Raw genomic sequence first — 25520 nt, 5'->3', positions numbered from 1 at the left:
TGTGCTGCCCTCTGCTGGTGAAAATGAGAACTTCAACGCACCAGGTAAAGAAAACAGGGATGTAAAAGGCAACTAATATTTTATTTCAAATGCCTCTGCCAATAAACGCACCTGTGATTCCAGTTTGTATTTTTTTGCAGCAGTGTAAAACTGTGTAAACAGCACCTGCTGTAAATGAGATCTGACAGCTCCGAGTTCCACTAGAATTTGTGACGGGGTAGCTGGAAGTGCTGTGGTTAGAGCTACACACCTCTGGCTGTAGTACCCTTGAGTAAGGTACTTACCCTGAATTGCTCCAGTAAAAATTAATCGGCTGTATAAATGGACGACTAATTGTAAATCCTTAATTTTGTAAGTCGCTTTGAAGAAGAGTGTCAGCTAAATGAATGAACATATAAATGTAAGTTTTGGATGTCCGGCAGTACGTGACGGTAACTCAGCAATCCACTCAGAGCCACATGTTCCAGTGACCGACAGTGCAGCCAGAAAGGGTCAATGACCAGTGACCTCAGTGACCTCTGGTGCTGCTCTAGAAATAGAATTGTTCAGCAGAAGACTTCAGCTGCTGATTGTTCTCCTTCTATACATGGATTGATGGTCTATCTTTTGTCCAGAAACAGACTGTCACAAAAAGTCTTCTGTGCTCTCACTCCTGCCATGCAGAAGCAAAAATGCAAAGTTCACACATTTTTAGCCCTAACCAGATTAAAAATATGTATTCCATAAACTTTCCCTTTAAAATTTGACACGTGAGAATCTAGTTTTATAAATAACACCTAGATTACCGTTTAAGACTTTTTAGTAGATCTTTCTCATTATTCTGGTGTCAATCACAACCTTGGCTACACATAAATGTGGCTCAGAAAATAGTCTTTACGCATGGAGAAATGGAATGAGCATCTTCTAGGGTTCACTTACATATACAGTACACAACCCAACATTTGCAGGGATCAGGGTCCTAGGAAGACACCTGCAGCTTGTGTGGCAAATGCAAAACAAGGGCGATTTATTCGCTGTATGGACGTCGTCAGCTTGGTTTTTAGCTGCATTTTGTCCAGTGTTGCAATGTCCCTGCCCAACATCAAGGCAGTTTGCTGAAGATTAGGAATTGATACTGGGCACATTTGTCATAGATGTTCTTAAACTGGATGCCAGCCAAAACTTTCTTTCCTCTGCAGTTCTCAGCAACCTTTATAGAAGGTTTGCAAGTACATACTTCTACCGTATTTTAAAAAAGGAAGGAAGCACATGGATACTTTAAAGTGTGCCTGAGGCAGCCCTTTATTCAGACACAGGTTGTGCAATTGTTCTTCAGATTCATTTCAATCTTTCGTTGAGTAGAACATTCATTCAGAGAAGCATTGCATCTTAATTTATAGGTATACAATTACTAAATTAGTACAACAGTTGAAAAATTATTTGACATAACTTAAAATCAACTCAAGTAAAAGAAGAATCCTGTCTACCTGTAAAACCAAAGATTTTTTTTTTTTTTTTTTTTTTTAAATCAAGCATGATTAAAGTGGTCCCTCATTTGATAGCCAAAAATGTAATCTTTCACATAAGTTTGAAATTAATTGGTTTAAACTGGAAGTTCTGTAAAGCTAGTGTTTACCAACTGCATTTTCACATCTCTCTCTCTCTCACACTGACTGTGAAGTTTTCATCTCTCAGCGCAGGCATGTTTGTACGATTGTTTCCGGTTGCTGTCCTTTTCCATGCTAGATGTCAGCTGAGTTGGAGTCATCTGGGTCCCGTCGGGACAGTGTTGTGCGGTACAGAGACGACCCCTTAGCCTGGATGTAGGTGATGACCATTTGCTTCTTGGTGACCTCCACGTGCACAAAGCCACCCAAGGTAGACTCCTGGCCACTGAAGAATTTCAGGGAGCCATGGGGCACACAGTTGCGGTGACGTGTATCATCCTCCATGAAGTTGCCAGCCCCACTGACCACATAACCCACACCGGTCTCCTTGAGGTACTGTGGGGAGGGAGGGAAATCACACTGAGGTATTGCGTTTGATTTTCTGACCAGTTTCTCTGAGAGGTTAAAGGCAGTTCCAACACTAATAGTACATCAGTGTATTAAGACTAACAGATGGCTCCCTAGCCATTAACCTGACTTGGGAACTGGTAGGAAGGGGGGGATCCTGCACTAAACAAACCTGCAGATTGTGATCATGGCCACAGAAGTAGGCTGTGGCCTTATACTTGATCAGCAGGGGGCGCAGTCTCTTCAGCAGGCATTCTGTGGGGCCATGCTCTGAGATTGACCACACGGGGTAGTGGCCAGCCACCAGCAGAAAATCAGACTTGGAAGCGGCCATACGCTGTTCCAGCCACTGCAGCTGCCGGTTGGCCTCCACGGCGCTCACAGGACCCTGCGGCTTCTGGTCTTCAAAGTCATCCGAGTTCCCGCACAGCAGCACAGTGTCCACCATCAGGATGGTCATGGTGGAGTCTGTCCGCGGCACACGGAAGTTCAGCTCGTAGTAGTAGTAGGGGAAGCGCCTGAGGCCAGAAGTGCAACAAAGATTGATTGAATGATGAAAAAGGCACAAAGTCAGGACAGAGTGGAGGACAGGAAAGAAGCCAGGAAAACAGGAGGTCCTCACCATCTTTCTGAAACTCTGCTGTACTGAATCTGGGCCTTCACATTACCAGCATGGTCATGGTTCCCAGCAATTACATACCAAGGGATGTTCAGAGACTGTGCTGTGAAGACATCCGCAAAGGTCTCCTGGCAGAGGAAGAAGTCACTGTTTTAGTTTGATTTACTATGATGAGTTTAGCCAGCAAGCTGTCACCAAAACCATCATTTAGCAGTAGCTGAAAAACAGAATACAATCCATTAGAACATAACTGAGCAGAACTCCATGAAAATGGTATGTTTGCCTGTGGCAGCCTGGTCATAACATATTCAAAGGAACTGCCCTAAAATCAATATGAAACTCTGCTTGACAGTACTGCTATCTTACCTTCTTTGAATAAGTCACTTAATCAGTCAGGATAAACAAAACTTGTAAGTGGCCATAAGTCCAAGACAACACAACAAACCTCCAAACAGCCAACCTAACGCAACTGTGCCCAGATTATCTGAAACTGACATATCACAGTGCTCATTTTCTAAACATGGCTGTGCTGTGACACCTAGATGACTGACAGTTTTCCTTCCCAACAAACATAACAAGCACAAACACTGTGCACATATGATCAAGTCAGGCCTGTGTCATTCCGCCACTTTCTCTTTTGTCTAAAAATATGTTGGGCCCACCTTGAACCTCGGGTCGTTCACATCTCGAACCCCCTTGTAGTAGAAGTTGTCACCCAGCGCCAACACAAAGTCAGCACCCATCTGCTCAGCAATGCGACCCATCTCCTTTGCAGTTGCTGACTCAATGGGGGTGAAGAAAGGAGGATTGGGAAGTCCTCCCCAGTCTCCTACTGCCAGGAAGCGGATCGAGGTCCTGTTACCTAAGTGCGACCAACAACACGGTCAGCTTTCTCTGTTGTTCCGTGAATCAACACCATGAACCGTGCAAAACACGCAGCGAGACGCCACGCAGTAGCTGAGGACTCTATGAGCGTAACATACTGGGATGGGTGAGTGGACTAGACCATGCAAGTACACTAATGTCTTTGAAACACTGGGAGAGACCTACTGTGTTCATCATCAAGGTCCATAAAAGAGCCTGGGTAGCAGAAGACCATCGGGACAGCCACCAACACAGACAGGAGGCACATCAACACAGCCATCTGTGGAAGCCAAAACAGACGATAGACACCCATCTCGCACTGTAAGGCGATCCAAATGACACACGTTTGCTCACCGCCTACGGGTCTTTCTCCTCTGGAAAGAAGAGTGATAAAAGCACAGCTTTGTTTTAACATAAAAACAAGCAGAAGTTCCCAAATTCAATAAAGCTTTTGTTAAGCTAACCAAGGACTTGAACTCTCAATCCTTCCACAGCTCTAGGTCCTTAACAGTAGAAGGTCAATGACAAAGCTACACAACATAGTTAAGTCCTCACAGGTCATCACAACAATTTGCTTCTCTGATAAACAACTCACTTTGGGCAGTGAATGATCTGTCCTCTACTCTTATCCCCAGTCCGTGATCAGCGCCCTTTCTCTCTGCAAGTCCCACAGAGGCACCGTGCTCTGAACTGGCCCTTTTATCAGCTCCTGAGCCACGCCAAGGTACAGATAAAGACGGACACGGCCAGGCCAGGCGGCAAGTGCATGCCTGCGTGCTGCTGACCGTGAGTCAGCGCCTGCTCCAAACAATCACGGCGCACGTGACTGCAACGCATCCCGATGAGGGAAATGCTACTCAGTTTGCACAATTGTTCCTTTCCAGCCAACCCCCAGTCCTGTCACAAACCCACAGTCTGTACAGCATTTCATGGAACATCTGAGCCAAAACTGAACCAACAGCACGGACCAAAGTGTAGCACAAGGCAGGCCTTTAAAAAACACCTCATTCCAACAAACTTTACCTCTACCGCTTCCGTCACCGTATCCTTCACCTATCTGAAGGGGAAAAGGTTTTAAAAGGGTTTATTAAATTTGCTACACGAACACATTTACATTTATTGATTTAGCAGACACTTTTCTCTAAAGCAGCGTACATTAGGAGAAAGACGCGATACTTAAGTACAGTTACAGTACTTTCCACCATACGAACGAAATGTTCGCCAAACGAGTAGCTGTACAGAACTTTATCCAAATAAAGATTTCTGATCACCTTCCTAGTAATTTAAGAGATACATATAAACACATGGTACGAATCTCAGCGTTTCAAAAACGTCCAAGCCATTTCCCTCGTCAGATCCGAACGCGAAACCTCCCGAATGCGAGAGCTCGCCGTTTTTGACAGGTCACCATGACCAACCCGACGACGTTCCCCTCAAACAGCCAGACCTTCACATGTAGGTGTGCTCCTTTTACCTTGTTTATGCAGTATGCCAGTCCCACCCTGCATGTGCACACACAGGACTCACACCAGGGGCATGAACCCTTATCTGGAGCTGGTGGAGCTGTTAGTTAGTGTCCCACCTCGTTTATTTCTAATAACTCTGGGCACGAGACAGCAGGGCGGCAGCCAGCAACACTATGGAAAAAAAAGCACAAAGGACGGTCCTTTCTATCTCGCCAAGTCCTTTTTTTTCCAGGAACAACTGTTTGCATGTCTTCAACTCCATCCCCCCCCCGCAGGAATGGCAATTTTCCACTTTTGTTATACATAGTGTGGGGAAAAGACTAGAGTTTGAGAGCAGAGGACACCTGCCGCCCATAAGGGGAAGTTCGGCCTTCGCGAGGCGCTTCTTGTGACAAAACGCACGTGCGGGACACGGCGCGAGACACGTGGCTCACGTGACCGGGCAAACGCGTGCACGTTGTGGAGCTCGGCGGTGCGGATCATCGCCAGTTTTTCAGCAAAAGTAGTTCACATTTAAAGTTACTGAACTCAGCACTAACGTTTATAGTTCACAACTGCCTCTACATTTTTTTTTTTTTAAAAAAAAAAGAGAACTCGGAATACTACTTGCCAACCCTAGAAAGATATTTTCGCTTGAGGTTTTGTCGGCGGTGTTTCGTTAGTGGCCAGAGTGTTTTGCAGACAAAGAATTATAAATTATATGTCTGTGAAATGATGAAAAAGAAGGTGAAACGCACCACAGATCATCTTTCATATAATTTAGATCACTCGAAATATGCCCAATCAATGCCCGTGACTTACCTGTAGAAAGAATGACGTTGTTTTAACAGGTAAAAACACAGGATCCTTCTTCACTTTATGATATCGCTTGATTACAGGGATTATTTAGCGCCCGCCATCTTGAGGCTTTTCGGTCAAAAAAAGTTCAACAAGTATGCCGAACAATTTTTTGCTAACTCAAAAACCCTTTCATGCGCTGTCGTGGGAAATACATTTTCATTCTTTTCATTTCGAAAGTCAAACTCCGAAAGCGTAATGGCCCGAAATCTCCAAGCTCCCCTCCCTGGGCTCGGCGTCGACTTGCTGTGCTGAAGCGCAATAGGACTTAAGGATTTGCCGACGTGCAGAGAGCTCCTTGAAACTAAACCAGTGTCACACTGTTCCCGCTTATTTAACCACATAATGTAATCAATATACCCCAAAACCTGATGGGTAAATCGATTTTAAAAAAGGGACGTGACCTCCCACGCCTGGGCCACGCGGTGGGCAGTGTTAAAAAGACTTAGGAAGCATGACATGAACATCTGACGTGGTGGAACTGAGTAGGACGCAGATCAATAGCTACTGGCTCATCGATTAGCTCCAGCAGCTCAATACCTTCCTTGTATAATCGACTAGTGAGACTATGGACCACCCATTCTGTTTTTTTCCCCCAATACCATTTAAAGGTTGGATTATCAACCCTTTGAACGGTACGGGTAACTGAGCCACTGAAACAACTGAAAATAGGAGTATTTAAATGACATCTTTCTAAACGCAGACTACGATGTAGCTGGGTGACGTTTGGATAAACTCAGGGAATTTAGTTGCAGATTTTGGAATGATGATTAAGCCACCACAACAGTCCTGGAACAAGGACGTTTATTCACGTAGCTGACACTTCTCAATGCACCTTCCTTGGTGTTAAGATACCTAGTTAACTGATTTATACAGCTGTGTTCTTCTACCGGAGCAATATCGGAAGTATGTTGCTCAAGGGTACTATGTGGGATGCAAGGGCAATAGTTTCAGCCACTATGCTATCAGTTGTCCCAGTGAACCGGCACACAGCCCATCAGGATGAACCAGCACAGTGGTTTGACAGAGTGGAGCAGCAGGTAGAGCTGGTGCTTCATAGGGAAGGGGCCGTGGGTTCAGTCGTGGGTTCGAATCCAGCTCAGTCTGCATGGCCTCAGTCGACGTGTCTTCTTCCCACAGTCCAAAGACATGTATCTCAATGAATTGGCAAGTAAAATTTTCCTGTGTTACATTGATCTGCAGTATGAATGACTAGTGCGTTTAAGGTAGTGTTTTCAGCTTGGGGAAAAAAACATGTTACAAATGCAAAAATACAAAAGCAGTAACCTGTGCAGTGTCTTGTGCAGAGGAGCATCTTGAAGAGGTGCCTGGAATACAGATGCTGTCAAGTTTCAAGGTTAGTGAAACAGTACAGTACATGGCTCCAGAGGATCTTGTTCAAACCAAGTTGATTCAGAAAATGGCAAATTTCGTTCAGTGGCTGAGTTTTAAAGAATTTACAAGGTGGTTCTAGAGTTTTCATTTGTGTTTGTGGGAGCACTAGGGTCACTTAAGAATCAGACTTTTATAAGTTTAGGTTTTAAGACTAGGAGGGAAATAGGAATACCAACAGGTATTATCAAATGTATAGTCATATACTCATGGGAATATATGCATGGAGCTAGCCTGGCACCTTCCGCTTCTAGGATAGGCTCTGGACCCTTGCAACCCTGACTTAGGCAGGTCGTTACGAATAGTGAGAGTATTTAATGGGGACTAAAATTCACAAAATGTAGTTCCTCCAAAATAAAAATTCTTTATTGGTACACACTACATACAAATTAATACATTAATCAGAAAACCAAAATGCTTTTCTTTTTTTTTTTTTTTTAAAAAAAAAAAAATTCCTGCTAGCATCCTTAAGGATGACTGGCTTAAATGTCAAACAAACAATCATATATAATAAAATAACTCAAATGTTAAAACATTGCAAAAGAAGTTAGTGGGGAAAGTTTTCAACCGTAAGGCATCCACACAAGCAAAATCAGCCTATATAGGAGGGTCATGTAAAAAGGAAATCACAAAATCCTTTTTTTAAAACTTAGAACTAGGAAAGATTTAACTAACATAGTCAACACTATCACCACTGATCTGTCAAGTGTTTTATGGGATTCTGGCCATCATCCTGCAGATTTAAATTTTATATTGTAATGTATGTACGTGCTGATATGAGCATGCCCAACATTGATATTACAAATGGTGTTACTTTGTCAGAAATGGAAATTAACTGTAGGACTGATTGACAATTACCAAAACAATTTACATGTGCTTTACAGCCTCATTACAGTAGGTGGACTTAAATGCATCTGTAACAGTAACTGCAGCATAAAAACTTGAATTTCAACAGAACAGTGCTATGCAAACTTTGCATGGAGCTTTTAAATGCTGTGTTTTGAAAGGCTCTGCCTTTCTACTAAATGGAAGAGAACAAATAGCACAAGCAAGCCATTTAGGCTTTTGAAACTGGGATGGAAAAAGTCATGGCAGCAGAGGGCTCAATGTCTTGCAGGGTCTATCTGTACTGGTAGTTCATGCCAGACTCACCCCTCCCATATCCTACAGGGCTGTGGAAGGAACCCTGACTTCCCCCATAATTCTGACCAGAACTGCCTTGTGTCACAAAGTTTGACTGACTGCTGTATCCTGTGAACACAAAGGAAGACAAATAAGTTGAGTTGGTTAATACTGTGGTCTGCCGGAAAACATCAAAATAGAAAAATCCCAGATGTGGCTATTGCGCCAATCTCACGGTAAAGACCTCTATCCTCCTGAGACCCAGCTATTCATTTACATTTACTCATTTAGCTGATGCTTTTTTCCAAAGCAACTTACAATGTTAAGGTTACAATTATTTACCCATTTATACAGCTGGGTAATTTTTACTGGAGCAATTCAGGGTAAGTACCTTGCTTAAGGGTACTATAGCCAGAGGTGAGGCTCAAACCTGCCATCTGTGGGTCCAAAGGCAGTTGCTCTAACCACTACACTACCAGCTGTCCCAAAATCTGTTTGGTCATTTTCCATCCACTCAGAGGATAAGTTTATTTCCTAAACCATTGGTCATACTGTTTAGTCCTAATGTACAGTATGCAGAACATTCTACCCTTAAAAAAAAAAAAAAAAAATTAAAAAGATTGTTAAGGGTAGGGCTAGGGCAACTTTCTAGAAATCCTGCAAGTATATCCAGAAACCTTGATTTTCCTGGGTCTCAGGAAAATTTAGTACTCAAAGGCCTTTGTCTAATATTCTACTGAGCATAACATTCAGTTTAAATGCCTTAATATCATCCTTTACCCCCCTGAAACAGAACTTTGCCTCTCACCTTCATAGCTATATTCCTGGTTGGTCCCTCCCCCTGTCACCTGACTGGGGTAGGCTGTGCTATAACTGGGGTAGCCCCCACCTCCTTGGTGTTGGCTGAAGCTCTTCTTGCCCTGGCCAAAGCCTTGGCTGTACGAACTATAGGCACCTTGTCCTGGGGTAGAGGTGGCCTGGTAACCCCCTGCTGCAGCACCAGCCGTTCCCATTGCCCCTGTGTAGGGCTGCTTGCCTCCTTGGTGAAGAGGCTTCTTGTTGATGTTTTTAGCAGGTGGATGTGGGGTGGTGGAAAAACCATCATCGCTCTGGAAGGAGCCACATCCACCAGTGCTGCTTCCACCTGACGAGTTGCCTAGGGAGCCCATGGTCCCAGAGGACTCACCATCATTTGCTCCACTTCCATTGTTGTAGTAACCTAAAATAGAGTGTTGGCAGTTGAATCAGATAGCACATCTAAGAGTTTATGGGTTTTAAACAACCACTTTGTCTTCCATGAATTCTTTTGACATAAATGCTTATATTTCATATACCCAGTAGTAACTGTTCTATTAGAAAGTGAGACCCCTTCTTCCTTAGGATGTTCAGATGAAACCATGTTATACTTCAGGACAAAACATCAGCAGATTCAAGTCTTTTGGCTTCTGCTAGTAAAGACATTATTACAGAAGAAGGGGGGGGGGGGGGGAGAAAAAAAAAAATCCAGCACCAGTAATATTTCACTTGAACAAATCTGATTGTGGGGGTATTGCACATTTCAGGATTTGAGATTTAAAAACTAATGCTCTAGAGTTAATACAACAGCATGCATTCATCATGTGAACTGACATTTATTCATTTAGCTGATGCTTTTCTTCAAAGCAACTTACAATGTTAACATACCTACAATTATTTACCCATTTATACATCTGGGTAATGTTACTGGAACAATTTAGGGTAAGTATCTTGCTCATGGGAACTACCGCTGGAGGTAAGAATCGAACATGCGACCTTTGGGTCCAAAGACAGCAGGTCTAACTACTACGCTACCAGCTGTCCCATATTTATGCAGTGTCATGGCTGACTACTGTCAAAGAAAAGCTGGACATCTCACTTTGATAGTTATTAAAATGAGCAGAGGGTAGCTTATGACACTACATAGTGAGCAGCTTGACACTTCTGTAGCAGTACACTAGACAATGCTGTTATACAAGCTCATGAACACTCAACGGAGCCACAGGGGGCAGGGAATATTAAGAATAAAAACATAAGAAACAACACTGTTAAGGCATTTCTTACAATTAAAACAATGCTTTAATACAACTGATAGACCAGCAAGTCCTGATTTCCTGATTTGAAAGCAACATTAAAAAGCCCAGTAAGTCTCCATCCTCCCTGTACAGTTTTGACTCCATCAGAGAACAGTGTTTCATGTTCCACAAAAAAAGGCAGTGGTTTGCAAGAGGTCCCGTTGGCCGATAAGGTTGGGTTCCATAGTGTTGACAGAAGTCCTTGAAGGAACATGGCATCCAGGAAAGGATTTTAGTTCACTTATAACAAAGGGAGTTATTATGAAGCTCTTTTCTTTACACGATTTACAGTGGACTGGATGCTCTATGACGCAAAATCGTGGTAGCCATAGCAGTCTGAGACAAAGTCACCTAAAGAGTGAGACAGAGCAGAGAAGAAAATAAATTACATCTTCTGCCATAAAAAGGCACTTGTCAAATTGCCAGTTTGGAACTGTTTGTGTCTTTTTTCTTTTAGATTTCTCTGCTCTGGTCGCCCTCAAGATGGCCTCTTCCTCAGAACAGTTGTTAGGGGAGGTTTCAGGTTTTCAAAGGGATGGGGGATGCATTTGAGTCCTGCGGCTTAAAGCAGAGAAATATAAAACTATAACACAACCTTTAATAAACTAAGGAACATGAAGCCTTCATGAGATCTCCATAACCCCACTTCAGTTTAGAAACTGAGGTTCTGGAAGACCACTGAATTAAGGAACATTCCCAACTCTTCCATTAAGAACTGCCAAGTCCTTGTTTAAATCAACGAAATTAATACAATTTTTAAACAGGCTTTGAGGATATTCAACACTGCATTTTCTATTTTAATAATAACCCTTAACTATACTGCCTGGTGGATGGGAAATTAGAACTGGGTTAACCAAACTAAGATTAAACTCATTCGTGTCTTAAAATCAAACTTATATTTACATTAATTCATTTAGCAGATACTGTTCTCCAAAGAGACTTCCAATGAATAATATTTAAACCAAAAAAAAAAAAAAATTATTTTTGGCATGTGATGTAAACTGTTACTTTTCTGAAAATTGGTATTGGTGGCTGCAGCTTTGGAAAGGACTCTTGATGTGAGGTAATCTTGAGCAATTTCTCTACTTCCCCACTGAGTCTGCTGTGCAGAACACCTCACTCCCCAATATCAACAGCTGTAGACCACAGAGCCAAAAAAAAAAAAAAAAAAAAACGTAGAAAAGGAACATTTTAAAAATTCACTTACTATATCCAGTGTTGGCACTATTCCCATAGCCATATGTTCCATAACCTCCTGCAGAGAGCAATGAGAAGAGTACAGTGTCAATCCTTAAGACAAAACACTGAGGACCTATTTTCAGGCTGAAGAGAAAAGCTGTTCTGTAGTTTCAGCAATACGTGGCAGTGCTAGGGACATTGATGTTATTACTGTGCATGAGTTTCATCGTTTCTAATACCTTTATTATAGCCACCTGTATTAGCGAAACCTCGACCCCTGCCCCTGCCACGACTTCCTCTCCCTCTGCCTCTAGGGTTGCCTGTTGGATCTGGTGGAGGTCCGCCCATCATGCCATATCCCAGATTGTGCTGTGGTGGTAGAAATAAGATCGTTAATTCTGTCTTCAGATCAAAGCTTGACCACCTAGTACTTGTGATGAACGTCAATCCATATGGTGAAGGAAACTAACTGTACTTAAGAGCCACATCTACAGCCGTGTCTCTTTCCCCTAAGGTAATGCTCAAATTGTATTTATGAAATGTACATACCTTTGGAGAAAAGTGTCTGCTAAATGAATAAATGTAGTACAGTTTAACTGCTAAATGAGATTATTTTGCAGCTAGAGGATGAAAGGACCTCAAGTTACCATGGGAGGTGGTTTCTTTTTCTTGGCTGCATCTGCACTGGCACCATCAGGGAAGAGTTGCTCCAAAGCAGCAAGAGCTGCATAGGCTTTGGCTACTTTCTTGTTGGAGCCAGTGCCTTGGAACTTCTGCCCGTTGATCTCCACCTGTCAATAGGGGATAAATACCTCTTAGCCAGAAGTGGCACAAACTTACTCAACATGCACAAGACAGCAGCAATGATCAAAAAAAAAAAAAAACCGTTAATGAAAGATTAAATAAACATTTTTGATGTCCATACCCTACCTCCATGACAAAGCGCTTGTCATGGCTGCCCCCTGTCTCAGAGATGAGTTCATACTTCAAGCCACGTTGCTTCTCATTCAGCTCCATAACAGGGTTCTTGCCGTGCTTGGTCAGGATGGGGCCTTGCTGCCTGGAGCCCTAGAGAGCAGACAGGAAGGAACCCAGTGGGAGAGAGGAGCAAGTCAGGCAAAGGCTACAAGTGGGTATTTCCTTTTACAGCAGTGATGAATAAAAGTTGAACCATCCAGTACCCCAGTACTCCTATACCATGCGTCAACATGGGATATTCTATGGAATCACCTAAAGGAAGATGTCCATGTTTTTTAGACATCCAGTGCCAGCTTCCATTTGTGAAAATAATTTTTCTTATACCAGTAAGTCCTGTAAACTACTGCAGCACAGCAGGGAATGGGAATGCCTTAAACAGCATCTGAATTACCTCAGAACTATCTGATGTTTCACATTTACTGGTGCTGCCCAATGGCATGTCAGCTGCCCCAGAAGCTGTGGGCTGGGGGTTTGTCTCTACATCTCCAGTCCCCTCTTCATTCTTTGTTTCAGCTGTCTTCACCTCCACACCTGTGGGCAGCCCCATATCTTGTAGGACCTGGGGTGGAAGACATACCAGTTATCAGTGGATTATATGGAGCCAGACAGAAAAAGCAGGCTAGGGTTTACAGTAAGGACCAGAGGAAATGCTTAGTCACACACATCAATTTGTCAAATTAAAATCTGAATACACAACTCTCACCAGAACCAGAGTGCAGTCATGTTACAGGACATTATCACCGATATTGGATCAGCTTGGTTTGAACAGCAAGCATTTAACAGGAGCATATCCAGTTGTGAGACACATGAGGAAATGTACTGCAGTCTAGGCAACAACCAACTCCCCTAGCACCAAGGTGACCAACCCCTTTGTGAAAAGGCTCACCTTGACAGCAACGTGCAGCTTAGCCGTTCGTTTTGATGGCCCTGAGGCTTCATAGTTCTTGCCATTGACCTCTACAGCCATGGTGAATACAGGCACATGCACAGGTCCCGTCTGAGAAACCAGCTTGTACTGTAGACCTGGTTTCAACTGGTTTAGTCGCATCAGAGCATTCATGGCCTGTGGTGGTTCAGACTTCTCATCAGAAGCTGTATTGAGTAAGGGAAAACCATTCAGAAAATGCCTTTCAACATATCCAGTGCTGTATTTACCCCTTTCCAATTTTCTATTTCTGCAACACCAAATTTGATCAGATCTTGTCATCAGTTCCAGTAATATATGAAAGAAGCCTGAAAAGGTATTATGTCTTGTCACTTCTTTGGTGTGGACAATAATGAAATGTGTCACAGTAGGTGTGGGGAAAAAAAAAAAAATAAGTAACTGGTTGTGCCAACTTGAACTGCAATGACTGGAACTAAACACTTCCTGTAGCTGTTGACTAGGGTATCGTAATATTATGAAAGAATTCTGGTCCACTCCTCCATGCAAAACTACTTCAACTAAGCAACATCTGCAGGTTTTCAAGTATGAACAGCTCTATTCAGGTCTTGTCACTATATCTCATCAGGGCAGCACTTTAACAAGGCCATTCCATAACTTTAGTTTTTCTCCCCAGCGTTGTGATGTTGCTGACAGGATCATTGTCTTCCTGTAAAACCCAATTTGTAACATTATGTGTCAACACAATGTAACAAAGAGGTTTCCCTTCATTACTCACTCTGTAGTACTGTATGGCCATCATTCATTTCTTTTGTAGCAATTACATGTCAAATCACAAAAGAAATACTCAGTGTTTATGTATTAATATTAACAGCTAACAAAAAAACAGTAAAGACAAAAATTAATGAAAACGCCACAAATGAAGTCCCTTTCGCTGAATAAGCTGATGACATTTGCATAGTCCAAACAGGGTCTATGACCACAGACTTTAACAGACAAAACTAGCAAACAAGAAGTAATAGATGTTGGGAATTAAAAGAAGAAGCAAACCATAATGGTAAACAAGAGCACACTTCGTTGCTCATGAGGTGTGCGAAATCCAAATTTGATCCTTATATATTGCAAACCATTGCAGGTCCCAAATGTATTCAAACAGCTGTCTGTAATTAACCCTTCATTAGGGTGAACAAAGTTAGGGGCAATTCATGTTTATGCATCATCTTTCACTCCTGAAAATGACAATACTGGTTTATTCCCCCCCCTCAGGCTCCATTTACTTTACATATACTAAAAAAACTTATTAAATATAATGTCAAAAAGCTGCAACAGAGAAAACTGTAAAGGGGGTAAAAGTACTTTCACAGCACTGTACAATTTGTATTAGTCCCACCAAATAAAAGGACTTGAGAATCTTACATTTCTTCTGGAGCTTCTTTTTCTTCTTGTTTGGGCATTTTTCATCCCCCCCCTCATCTTCCTCAATAGTCCTCTTCATCGGACAGACACAGGCCAAGCTAGGGGGAATCTGAACTATAATGCATGACAAGCGAATTCAGTCCCAAATCCAACATCACTTATTTCACAAGAACTCCAAACTGCCCATTTCAGTTCAAATTAAGCAAAGAATTATGTAAGGTTCACCCTGTGACTGTGGGCCTTCTATACTGTAGAAATTTACCTATGTAGTCAATAGGGGTTTCACTCCTGGCCTTCCTTGGCATCTTGGAAGGAAGGGGGTCCATTCCTAGGACTTTGTGAAGCTGCCCAAATGCAGCCAGCCTCAATGCATGCTGAAGATTTAGAGACAATAAAGTTCTATTACCTGCATATTCTTCCACATTCTACAAAGAGGGAAGAATACTAAGCTGCAGCAAATTTAAAAGAAACAGGCTGAGTCCATCTTGCATCAAGTGGAAGGAAATCACACGCTGGTGACAGGAGTCAAGGAGCAGGTAAGTTTACAGCTGTCAACAACTGTGACCCTGTCCATCAAGGCAATGGGGACAGCATAAGGAGGTTGGCATTATAGACAAAGGGCTTACCTGTGCACTTTGCGTGATGTCCTCCCGCTGCTGGCGGTTTAGGTGACCGATTGCATCTGTGGGCTCCTTCTCACATGGATCAAAGATGCCCGGACCATCTTAGGAGAAAAGAACAAGCACCTACTTTACTTCGGTGTTACAGGACTTTGGTATAAATAACTAATAAGGACTAAACACAGGCACAAGCATATGTAGACTCCAGGCGCACCTGCCATGAGGATTCCAGATGCCAGACATTCTAGTACCCGTCGAAAAGCTTCTCCAGCCCCCATTGGCCGGTTTCCAGTTCCAATGGCCTTCTCACAAAGCAGCTCCAAGGGCTGTGCAAAGGCAGAATTCCAAAATTTACTTAATGCTTTTAATGGCTCCACCCAAGTCTGAAATTTCACATTAAATTGTGGGCATTTTGACAGACTACATTGCACATTTTGTAACAAAAATTACTCTTGACACCTCGGCTCTAACTTTTTCCACTTTATTTTTTTAAAAACTGGAATACATAGACATTTTGACCTTTACTGAATGACTCTTCAAAGACATGAGGCAATCACATTTCTATTGCACTGTATTCTCCATTATTAACAGCATGAATTCATTACAAAGTAGTTAACTCAGTCATTTTTCAGGCAAGTCACTTCACATTGCAAATAAACATACAAAACAGCCTCAGACCCATGACCAAACCTTATGAGGTTAACAGGCTATCAGACTGGCCACAAGTCAAAACCACGTTCTCTGCCGGCAGCCCTTCTCTCCTGTTAAACATCCAGCATAAAGGGCAGAAAATTTTTCAGACTACTTCTGATGCCACAGTATAGACATGCCTTCAGCTGGTTTTCATGTGTTTCTGAACAGCCCATCAAAAACTTTAGTCAATCAAAGACATGCGATACAAGCATTTTCCTGCATGCCTGCTTATGGTGGGTCTCAAACTACAGCTGAACAAGAGGTACCAAAGCAACAGCACAAATAACCATAATGTAACTGACAAAATTAAATGCAACTGTTCATCAAAATACAATAAAGAAATTACTATCAAAAAACAAAATTACATGGCTTCTATGGATGGTTCCATGCAGCTTTGCAACAGCTGAACTGTTACTAAAAGCAATGTTTCAGGACAATGGATTTCCACATCTACCAACAGATACACATGACCTGTAAATGTGACTGCTGTTAGACAAACAAAACTGAAGTCACAGCTAGAATGGGACAAGATGGGCCTGAAAGAGACACTTACCCATGATCGCAGCGGAGTCCAGGTGGGGACCCGGCAACACAAGTCTCTCAGAATACGGATAACAATGACACAGGACTTCAACCCGTTGGCCCTAGCCTGTGGAAACAAGCAATGCAAAAGGATGACAGTGCCCACTTAGCTAGAGTCATTCAAGAAACACCAACCAGCACATGTCCATTGCCTGCTCTCGGAGGAGCTGACAGTGCACTTGTGAGTCCTGTCTTAAAGCCACTGGGCCTGGTAATGCTGAAGCTGACAGAGGTAAACATAGGCGTCTGCCACTGACTTACTTTCCTGACAGCATTTTGCATCTGTGATATGATCAGGGCTTGAGTTCTTTCTGCAGTCATATTTATAAATGAACTTATGCATGATACAGCATTGTTTTGTGTAGGATTTACTAATTTGTTTTAAGGCAAATAAAATCAGCACAAAAATGCCTCTAGTATTAGCCTCGCACAGTCAATGTTGAACTCAGTAGGGAGGGCAAATGTCTATGTGGTGTGACAAATTAATGCTGTAGTGTTTATTAGTCAAATACCCTACATATTGACAAAATGAACAGTTGTGTAAGGTGGAATGACCTATGAGCAGACAAAGAGCTGCAGTGGAAGCCGAGACTGGTGGAGTTCTGAATGCACATTATACAGAAACACCACTTGAAAACAAAAAAGAGCAAGAGGCTGAAATGATCCACTTCACATCTGCATGTATGCCTACTATAACAGTGATGGATGTTCTGATGTTAATGCAAGGACAGCTTATAAAAAGCATCAGCTCTTGCTACTGATGTGGGGGGAAGACACCCAGCACAACCCACTTAAAATATTGCACCTGGATTCAGCACGTGCAAAATATTCCAACACATCATTCAAGCAGTCAAGATTTATTCATTTAAACCATCTGTTAGAAATGGCCGTAAAAAGGAAGTGTGACTTAATGTGGTTGCACACTTTGGTAAACAAACAGCAAGGCAAACCTATAACTCGAGAGCGGGGGGCATCCACAGTACACTCATTTCAGACAACCCAATAAGTGATACAGTATGAACGGTGAAACATTTCAAATGCACTGAAATGGCAGAAAGAGATAACACTACTTTAAGGCAAGTAAAGGCGAGATGCAAACCTGGAACCACTTGGCGTGGCGGAGAGACGCCAAGGCAGTAAGGCATTTCTGCCTGTCCAGAGCATCCGGGGGATCGTTGCCTGATAGCGTTTCTATTGGCGGGTGGAATAAGAAGACAAGGCACAGTTTGACCAAGGGGGTTCTGTCACACGGCCAGGGGGAGCAGGCAGCTTTCCCAAACTTCGGGAGGGGAGGGGAGAGGAGAAAACCCTCGCAAAAAAATAAAAAAAAAAGCTACGATTGGAACTGTGCCCATCCCACCGCAAAGGGAAAGTACAGAGCTGGAACTCACTGTGGTATGGGCCATTAGAGCCTTCGAGATCAGAAAAGACTCGCTGTTTGTGCAACGACACAGGAGCCAGTCTTTCGACCAGTCAGTCACAGCACAATGCACCCATCAGCATTCTCTCAGGTGTATGAAGACTATAGCTTTATACTGGGTGCAGTATTTTTAATGAAAAGCATGTGAACCGGAGGGGAGGTGGGGGATGGTGGTGCAGGTAGCTTGGTCAGGTCCCGCTCTCTGGCAGGTCTGGGGTTCAAGCCCTGCTTGGGTTGCCTTGCGACGGACTGGCGTCCCATCCGGGGCGTGTCCCCCTCCCCTTCCAGCCTTGCACCCTGTGTTGCCAGGTTAGGCTCCGGTTCGCCGCAACCCTGCTTGGGACTAGCGGTTTCAGACAGCGTGCGCGCATGCGTGTGAACCGGGGGTAAATCCCCCTCCCCTTTGCCCCTTTTTGGGTTTTGGGTGTGCTGCCTTGCCCTTTCCGAGACAGAGAGCGTCCAGTTGGTCAAAGGTCCAGCGTCCCTAAAAATTGACAAACTAGAAGGCTTGATAGAGAGAATCAGATTCTGAACCACAGGCAGCAATAATTAGATGCACAAATGCATGTTTAAAAAAATAAAAAAAAAATAAAAATATCCAGTATACACTGCAGCAAAAACTAGCACCACGGGCCTAAAAGTGGCCTCAACTCGCAGCCTGGAATATAGATAACGCAAGGCTCCAGTGAAATTCCAGAACTAAGAATGCACTACATTAAATACCTGACAAACAAAGGTGACCAGTCACAAAGTGTGAAAATGTATTTAAGAATGTCTTGCCCTACCTCTGGACCCCTCAGAAAACATCAGGAAAATGCATTAACTCCTCTCATTTGTTTGTTTTTTTTTTTTGACTGTGACTGGGTGAATTCCCATTTATGCATGCAGAGTCAAAGTGCCTCTACATTATATATAACCCAGGCCACCCTCCATAACAAATTAAGTCAGCAGCCTTGCTGGGGCTAATGACCATAATACGACTCATTTTTGCTGCAATACAAACTGTTGGGACAACCTCAATCTAAAAACATGCAATCACTTTTTTGTTCTTTAATTCTCAGAAAGCCTTCAAACTGTATCTATCTTGAATCTTGCACTATAAGGAAAGAGAAAATGTTTCCCCCCCTCATACTCTTTTTACTGTATATTGGGCCATCAAAACTACTACAAGATAACTATGAATGAACTTAAGCTGTAAACATAGCATAGTCTCCTCCCTGCACTGCAAATGTCAGCCAGCTCTGTTGAAGGCCCAATAAACAATATCTTCCTGGTGAATGTCTTCTGTGTCAACCCTCAGCTTAGCCAGGGCCCTGGAGAGCGCGCGCCTACCTCTGGCCACTGTCCCATCAGCCTCCTCTCGCACGGCTGGCGAAGTTAGGTAGATTGTGAGCTTCAGCACCAGCTCCTTTGTGCTCTTTACAACGATGGCGGCGTCACGGGCAGAATGGCTGACATCGTACTTGTCATCTGTGATTGCCTGTATGGTGTTTGGTGGAGCAGATGGTTACACTGGCATTGTGACGTGAAATTATTTTTTCTGATTAAAATTGCCTACATTTTGCCATCAAATTTACATTTAGCAGATGGTTTTCTCCAGAGTGACTTCCAATGAACTCTATGTAGTGTTATCAGCCCACACAATTTATTCACCAAGGTGACTTACACTGCTAGATACACTACTTACACTGGGTCACTCATCCATACATCAGTGGAACACACTGTCACTTACATGAACAGCACGTCTTTGGACTGTGGGAGGAAACCCACACAGATACAGGGAGAACATGCAAACTCCACACAGACTGAGTGGGGATCGAACCCATGTCCTCTCACACCACCCAGGCGCTGTGAGACAGCAGCGCCTACTCACTGTGCCATTGTGCCGCCCACTTAATAAACTATAAATTTATTGGAATTAGAGTTACTATTTAATCCTTTATTGATTCAAACCTTTGCAGTAATGGATATAATCTGTTTTCAATATTTTGCCCTCAAAACAGGTAATGGTCAACAGATAAGTGAAGATCTTTCCAGATGTATAAAGGTTAGAATGAAAAGACTGGATGCGTCAGCACAGGGGGAACTTACTGATAGCTGCACTGTGAGGTTCTCTGCCACCTTCTTCAGCAGGGAGATCGTGGGCTTGTCTTTGCACAGAAGCACCAGCTCCAGGTCCAGGTCCCCCTTCAGAAGGAGTCCCTTGGCAACCAAGCCTACCCTCATTACACCACGCAGAGTCCGCGTTATCTGCTCACAGGGCTTTGGCTCACTTGGGAGGAAAAAAGGAAGGGGTTTTACAATATACGCCAGTAAGAGAGGAGTCATCTCATGTCCCATTTGGCTTTGGCTACATCACTCTACTTCACCTGTCTCTCTCGCTCTCCCTCTCCTGCTCATCCAACCAATCGGAGACTGCCTTGAGAGCACGCTCTACGTGGGACACCATGCTCTGCACAGCCTCAAGTTCCTCCTGAGTGGGGTACACAGCTGAGTGTTTCGCCATCACATGGCGATCATCATTGATGAAGATCCGCATGGGTCGCTGGCGGAAAGGAGGGGGCTGCAACAGAGAGAATAATAAAGGACATTATGAAGAGTCACAAAATGCAGTCAGTCAAACTACAAAAAGTCACAGAAAAAATAAACAGCCAGGAAGTACAGGTAGCAGTCGAGTTATGACATATGTGATTTGTAACCACCCAGGCTTATGACAGCTGCCCCATTAACTATTAATGGTGATGAACATTGGTGCATATCGTGTAAGAAAAACCAACTGCACTTAAGAATAACACGTCTGCAAGTATGTCTCTTTCTTTAATGTAACGCACACATTGTATTTTCTATGAGATATCTACTGTTTTGGGGAAAAGCATCTGCTAAATTAATAAAAGTAACACTATTTTCAAGTCCCAACATTTGGTCATAATGTCTGATGACAACCACTCCAGCTCCTGAACATAATGTCAGCTGGCCACGCTGCTACAAAGGCACCTATATTTTTTACTGAATGGGTCTCCAGCAATGAATCCTTTACAAAACTTTGTGATTCTCTTCAAGTTAATTTTATTTCAAACAGCAAACAAGCAAAAAGTCATTATTCTGGCACTGCTGAAAAACATTAAATGAAACATTTTAGAATGAATAATGTAGGACATTTGTGGGGGGGTGGGGGGACCAGGCCCATTGTACAACATAGCATTCAAGCATGTTTATATATCCTTATGGGTCACATAATATACAGTAAGGGGATTTTGAACTTATGACTAAGTTCACCTACAATAGGGTTGTTGAAATGGAACCCTGCTGTAACCCAAGGACCACCTCTATACCAACAGTTAACATATAAAACAGGTTTCACAAAAAGGATTTGAAGCTGCTTATAAGACAGATTTACACAGTTTACATTTTAATGTTAATTACAGTTCTGAGCCAAATGTGTTTACTGATTCAGTTTGGACAGAATGAACCAAGCATCCTCTTATATTGCTTACAATCTTAGGGCAAAATGTTCAGTTCCAAATATCCAGTGTAAGGTAAAATATAACTAGCTCTTACAGAACATAGACTCAAAGTATCACACAGTATGGTAGAAGAAAACAGCTAAAACAGTGGTGTACACAGTATGGCAGGAGGGTAGCGGGAAAAGATTCACCATGACAGATTGGGAGGGACCCTCCTCAGACTCCTGCACAGTAGTGATGTACTGCAGGTTAAGCCCCCGATGCTCTGCGTGGTAGAGGCACTCGTACCAGTGGAGCAGTTCCTCGTACCTAAAGCCAGGAAAGAAGAGACATTTCACCAAGTCTTGTACTACCTGTGCAGGAGCACAAATGGAGTACATTTTCAGCATGATTCACCATGGTCAAGTCAAAGGACAAGCCCTACTGCTTTTACTCTGGGTATGATGCATCAAAATGTTCAAGTAAATATACTGCTGTATATGTGTAAATTATTTACAGTATAGAACTGCAAGCTAAGCCACTGTATAGCTTTCTTTGCCGGCGGGGACCTCTTTGACACACTTATCCAGAGCAAAAGCTCAGGGCTACTGTGGTACAACCAACTCAAGTTGGTTATTTGTCACCATAAAAAAGTAAGGTGTATGTTCAAAACCATTTTAAAGTGATTCTTGTGCCTCCCCAAATAATCATCATTTAGACACTGGCCATTTATGTTTTTTTATCCCACAAAATGACTAACACCGCTGGAGCAGACACAGCAACGATTATTTTTGCTGAATCTTGAGCTCATTCAAAATGTACCTGTAAATCAAAGCAGAAACCATGTTTCTGAGTACCAAATCTTTGTGAAAGGATCCACTTAGAGAAACATGAGGGTGAGTCTTAAAAAGCCAAAACTACATTAACCTGTTCTCAGAGGAAAATGTGTGTTACTGTAGTGAGATCCAAAGTCAAGAGGCATCAGTATCATGTTCTGGACTGGTGCCCAGCTCATTTACACACTGTTCAATGTGATGAAGTGAAACATTTGCATGTCAAGACAGCTTAAGAGTGACAGCCTCTCACAAGAGAAATATGTATACACAATTGAAAAGCACTAAAACAATTCTCAATAGACTCAAATTTGAAAATCCCAAGAAAAACCAATTCCACTGCTAAGCAATGATTCTTAAAAGTTAAATCAGTGCATATACCCTCAGCGTGAGACATTTCCCTCGCAGTTACCTATGGAGGTCCTGCGGGTGAAGGCTCTGCCCGTGCTTTATCAGGCTGTCCCAGTAAAGGAGCTCCTTGTATGCCTGGCGCTCGTCCCAAAGCGCCATCAGTGTCAGCTTGGCCTGCTTAGCAAAAGCCCCCCTTTCCAGACCGCAACCACTGCTCGTCGCCTGAAATCAGACAGGTCAGCCTTTCAACCCACAAAAGTGCAAGGCAACCAGGCAAAAGCCTGCATTTTAGACTCTTCAATAAAAATGCATATCAGTCAAGATATTTAACCAAAAACTGAAAAGAAATTACTTAAAAATAAGAGAAATATGCCATTTCAAATCTTATTTTAACTCTGGAACTCCACCGCTGCCTTCAGGTATTGTTTGCAAGTTCCCTAGTGGATTGCTATGGATAGGGATACCAACCAGTACATCAACGTAAAAGGAGTGCTTTCAGGCTGCATAGAGCAAAAGTGCAATATTGACCAGTGTTTCCTAAACAAAATTAACAAACGAAATCCTACGGCTGGAGCCATTTAAACCGATTTTATAACGCGTGAGGTACGGCACAGAAGGACTTCTCGGTAGCACGAGAGCGCGAACACACCACGGCTTTAGGCAACGTCACCGAGTGCTGTCACGACTCGCCATTCCTGCGAATCCAGAAAAAAATAGATACAACTTATCCCTGGAGAATTCAGTGCTAAAAACAGAGACACCCAGAGCTACATAAGATAGAAACAGATTGCCCAACAAATGACTTCATCTGGGTCTTGGTGCAGCAGACCTGGTAGCTTCATATGCCATCCCTCAAACACTAAAACATTTCAATCAGTAACACCAAACCACAACTGAGAAATCGCACACGTTCAGGCTGCACGCCAGCTACTGATGCTGGATAAGAGTGCGATGACACGGCTCGGAAGTAACGGAAACTTAACCATCAACCAAGAATCCCTCATCAGAAACGCCACACAGAGGACTGACAAGACAATTTAGGCGAAGGCTGAGGGTCCTCCATCGGAAAAGGGTCCGCAGCTCTCGACGCAGGACTGGGACCGCGCATCTCCAGGGCGTCTCGGAGACACGACCCATCAGCCGCAGCAAAGGCAGGAGCTTATCGAGTGGATATGAAACAACAAACATGAAACGTCATCTCAGAGCACAGAGATGGAACAACCGACCGCAGCATGATGATATATAACCTTCAGTACGGCTGCGCAGCTCACCTACACCCTACAGTTACAGCCTTTCTTTCCTCAAACGCTCACTGCTTGGGCCCCAGAGGAGAGCACACCTGAGCTCCAGATGAGAGGGTGTTTCAAATATTTATGAGGAGCACACTGATTTTGCTATTCCATGCCATGGTTACCTGGGAGACGGGAGGATGCAAATCATGACAGCTGCTGCGGTTTTCTCGCACACAGCCAAGGGTTCGTGGAAATCAGTCGACATCCATCAATTGAATGATCATCAAGTACTGAGCTCTAATTCGACGACTGACGGACACACTGCTTCGAGATTAACTTAAGCCTCTCTCCTCCACCACTTGAGCCCCTTCGAAGCTGCATTTCCCCCCCTACAGCTGTGTGACTATGCCTATGGGCCATGGGTGACAACGGCCCGGGGAATGGAATAAAACAAACATGTAGATGTGCGGCCTGAAGGGCAGGCCGGGCGGTGGAAGCTCCGTCTCCGGCTCCGCTACGGCGCCATTTTGCCTCCGCACCTTGACGGACGAGCGACAAAACACCTTGAAAAAGCCGGCCGGCGACGAAACCCTTCTGCCACAAGTGACAAGAGTCACAACACCGACTGCCGTTGGTGCACTGAGAAACAGTGAGTCACACACCTCCAGCGAAGTTATATAAAAATGACCAAACCTCAGCAACACACTGCCGCAACAACGGCGGCCCGGGGGGACGCTAAGCTTCACCGTTTCGCCACACATTTCTGTAACTGTAATAATAATGTAACTATTACTCCGTTGCTGAAATCTAATTTATTAGTTATCTGGTCAAGACTTGACTCAAGTCCCAGCTAATTTTAGCGAGCGAGCAGCCTCCATCTTCGACCTGCTTCGAGCAGGACTTCGAGTTACTTCGCAAATTACCTATTAAATTAGCTAGTAAAAAGCCTGGAATCGCTCATTTTGCGGCGCTTCCGCCGCGTTAACTGCTCAACTTCTCAATTAATAAACGATACCTGTTAATTGTGTCTTCACTCTTTAGGCGGAGTCCAGCTCGACGTTATTCAGCCCTCGCGCACGGACGAGCCTATGGGATCCGCGAGAGACGGGGCGTCATGCAACACGTGAAGGAGATTGTGGCGAATCCCGGAGCGGATTTAGCCGGATGTGACGTCACTTATTTGACGACGCTTCCGTTGCGCTCAGAGTTGCTTTTGGTGTCGTTGTTGGCCCTCGATATAAAAACATGGAAAGTGAAATCTTGCTTGAACTGAAGCTAATATTCCTGTTAATTTCATTCGAGCTTAATACCACCGAACATTGTTTTTGAGTAATTTAAGACATTTTTTAAATTTCTGTGGGTGTGTCTTAACGATTTAAATTTAATACGAATGGTTATATATAAGTCAGTGTATTTTGTTTATTTATCGAAACTACTCTACAGTGCGTTAAATCAACAAAATGCGATAGTATGATGTTTTGCGGTAATTTAGTTTGAGAACAGGTT

General features: G+C 43.4%; 2 protein-coding genes across 9 annotated transcripts; both read right to left on the bottom strand.

Moving 5' to 3' along the window:
- Positions 1-1530: 1530 nt before the first annotated feature.
- Positions 1531-6200, bottom strand: acp5a (acid phosphatase 5a, tartrate resistant). 2 transcript variants are annotated; one of them, XM_018761697.2, is made up of 6 exons: positions 5745-6200; positions 3664-3757; positions 3276-3475; positions 2617-2741; positions 2167-2512; positions 1531-1982 (listed from the first exon to the last, which is right to left on the bottom strand). In XM_018761697.2, exons 2-6 carry the CDS (start codon positions 3755-3757, stop codon positions 1722-1724), a joined length of 1026 nt encoding a protein of 341 aa, XP_018617213.1. In that variant the 5' UTR covers positions 5745-6200; the 3' UTR covers positions 1531-1721. The 2 variants fall into 2 exon arrangements, with proteins under 2 accessions (XP_018617213.1, XP_018617212.1); XM_018761696.2 differs by lacking the exon at positions 5745-6200 and having other exon boundaries at positions 3664-3843.
- Positions 6201-7636: 1436 nt separating this feature from the next.
- On the bottom strand, positions 7637-25105 carry ilf3a (interleukin enhancer binding factor 3a). 7 transcript variants are annotated; one of them, XM_018761912.2, is made up of 20 exons: positions 25030-25105; positions 22844-23004; positions 21811-21928; positions 20525-20718; positions 20247-20427; positions 19488-19635; positions 17835-17926; positions 16707-16802; positions 15675-15786; positions 15467-15564; positions 15103-15214; positions 14841-14954; positions 13428-13633; positions 12933-13100; positions 12494-12631; positions 12211-12354; positions 11803-11932; positions 11592-11639; positions 9103-9513; positions 7637-8423 (listed from the first exon to the last, which is right to left on the bottom strand). In XM_018761912.2, the coding sequence occupies exons 2-20, from the start codon at positions 22939-22941 to the stop codon at positions 8293-8295; spliced, it is 2739 nt and encodes a 912-aa protein (XP_018617428.1). In that variant the 5' UTR covers positions 22942-23004; positions 25030-25105; the 3' UTR covers positions 7637-8292. The 7 variants fall into 7 exon arrangements, with proteins under 7 accessions (XP_018617428.1, XP_018617431.1, XP_018617429.1 ...); XM_018761915.2 differs by having other exon boundaries at positions 11818-11932; XM_018761913.2 differs by lacking the exon at positions 25030-25105 and adding an exon at positions 24938-25018.
- Positions 25106-25520: the final 415 nt, after the last annotated feature.

This window comes from Scleropages formosus, chromosome 20 (assembly GCF_900964775.1).
Source record: "Scleropages formosus chromosome 20, fSclFor1.1, whole genome shotgun sequence".
NCBI lineage: Eukaryota > Metazoa > Chordata > Actinopteri > Osteoglossiformes > Osteoglossidae > Scleropages > Scleropages formosus.
This window is presented reverse-complemented; position numbering and strand designations above follow the sequence as displayed.

Excerpts from the sequence above, each read along its gene's own strand:
- acp5a (XM_018761696.2), bottom strand. The coding sequence starts at position 3,790 with ATGGGTGTCTATCGTCTGTTTTGGCTTCCACAGATGGCTGTGTTGATG. Across the intron at positions 2,742-3,275 it reads TGAACGACCCGAGGTTCAAG|GAGACCTTTGCGGATGTCTT; the intron begins GTGGGCCCAACA and ends TTCCTCTGCCAG. Across the intron at positions 1,983-2,166 it reads GCCATGATCACAATCTGCAG|TACCTCAAGGAGACCGGTGT; the intron begins GTTTGTTTAGTG and ends CCCTCCCCACAG.
- ilf3a (XM_018761912.2), bottom strand. The coding sequence starts at position 22,941 with ATGGCGCTTTGGGACGAGCGCCAGGCATACAAGGAGCTCCTTTACTGG. Across the intron at positions 15,215-15,466 it reads ACATCACGCAAAGTGCACAG|CATGCATTGAGGCTGGCTGC; the intron begins GTAAGCCCTTTG and ends CTAAATCTTCAG. Across the intron at positions 8,424-9,102 it reads CCAGGAATATAGCTATGAAG|GATACAGCAGTCAGTCAAAC; the intron begins GTGAGAGGCAAA and ends TTGTGTTCACAG.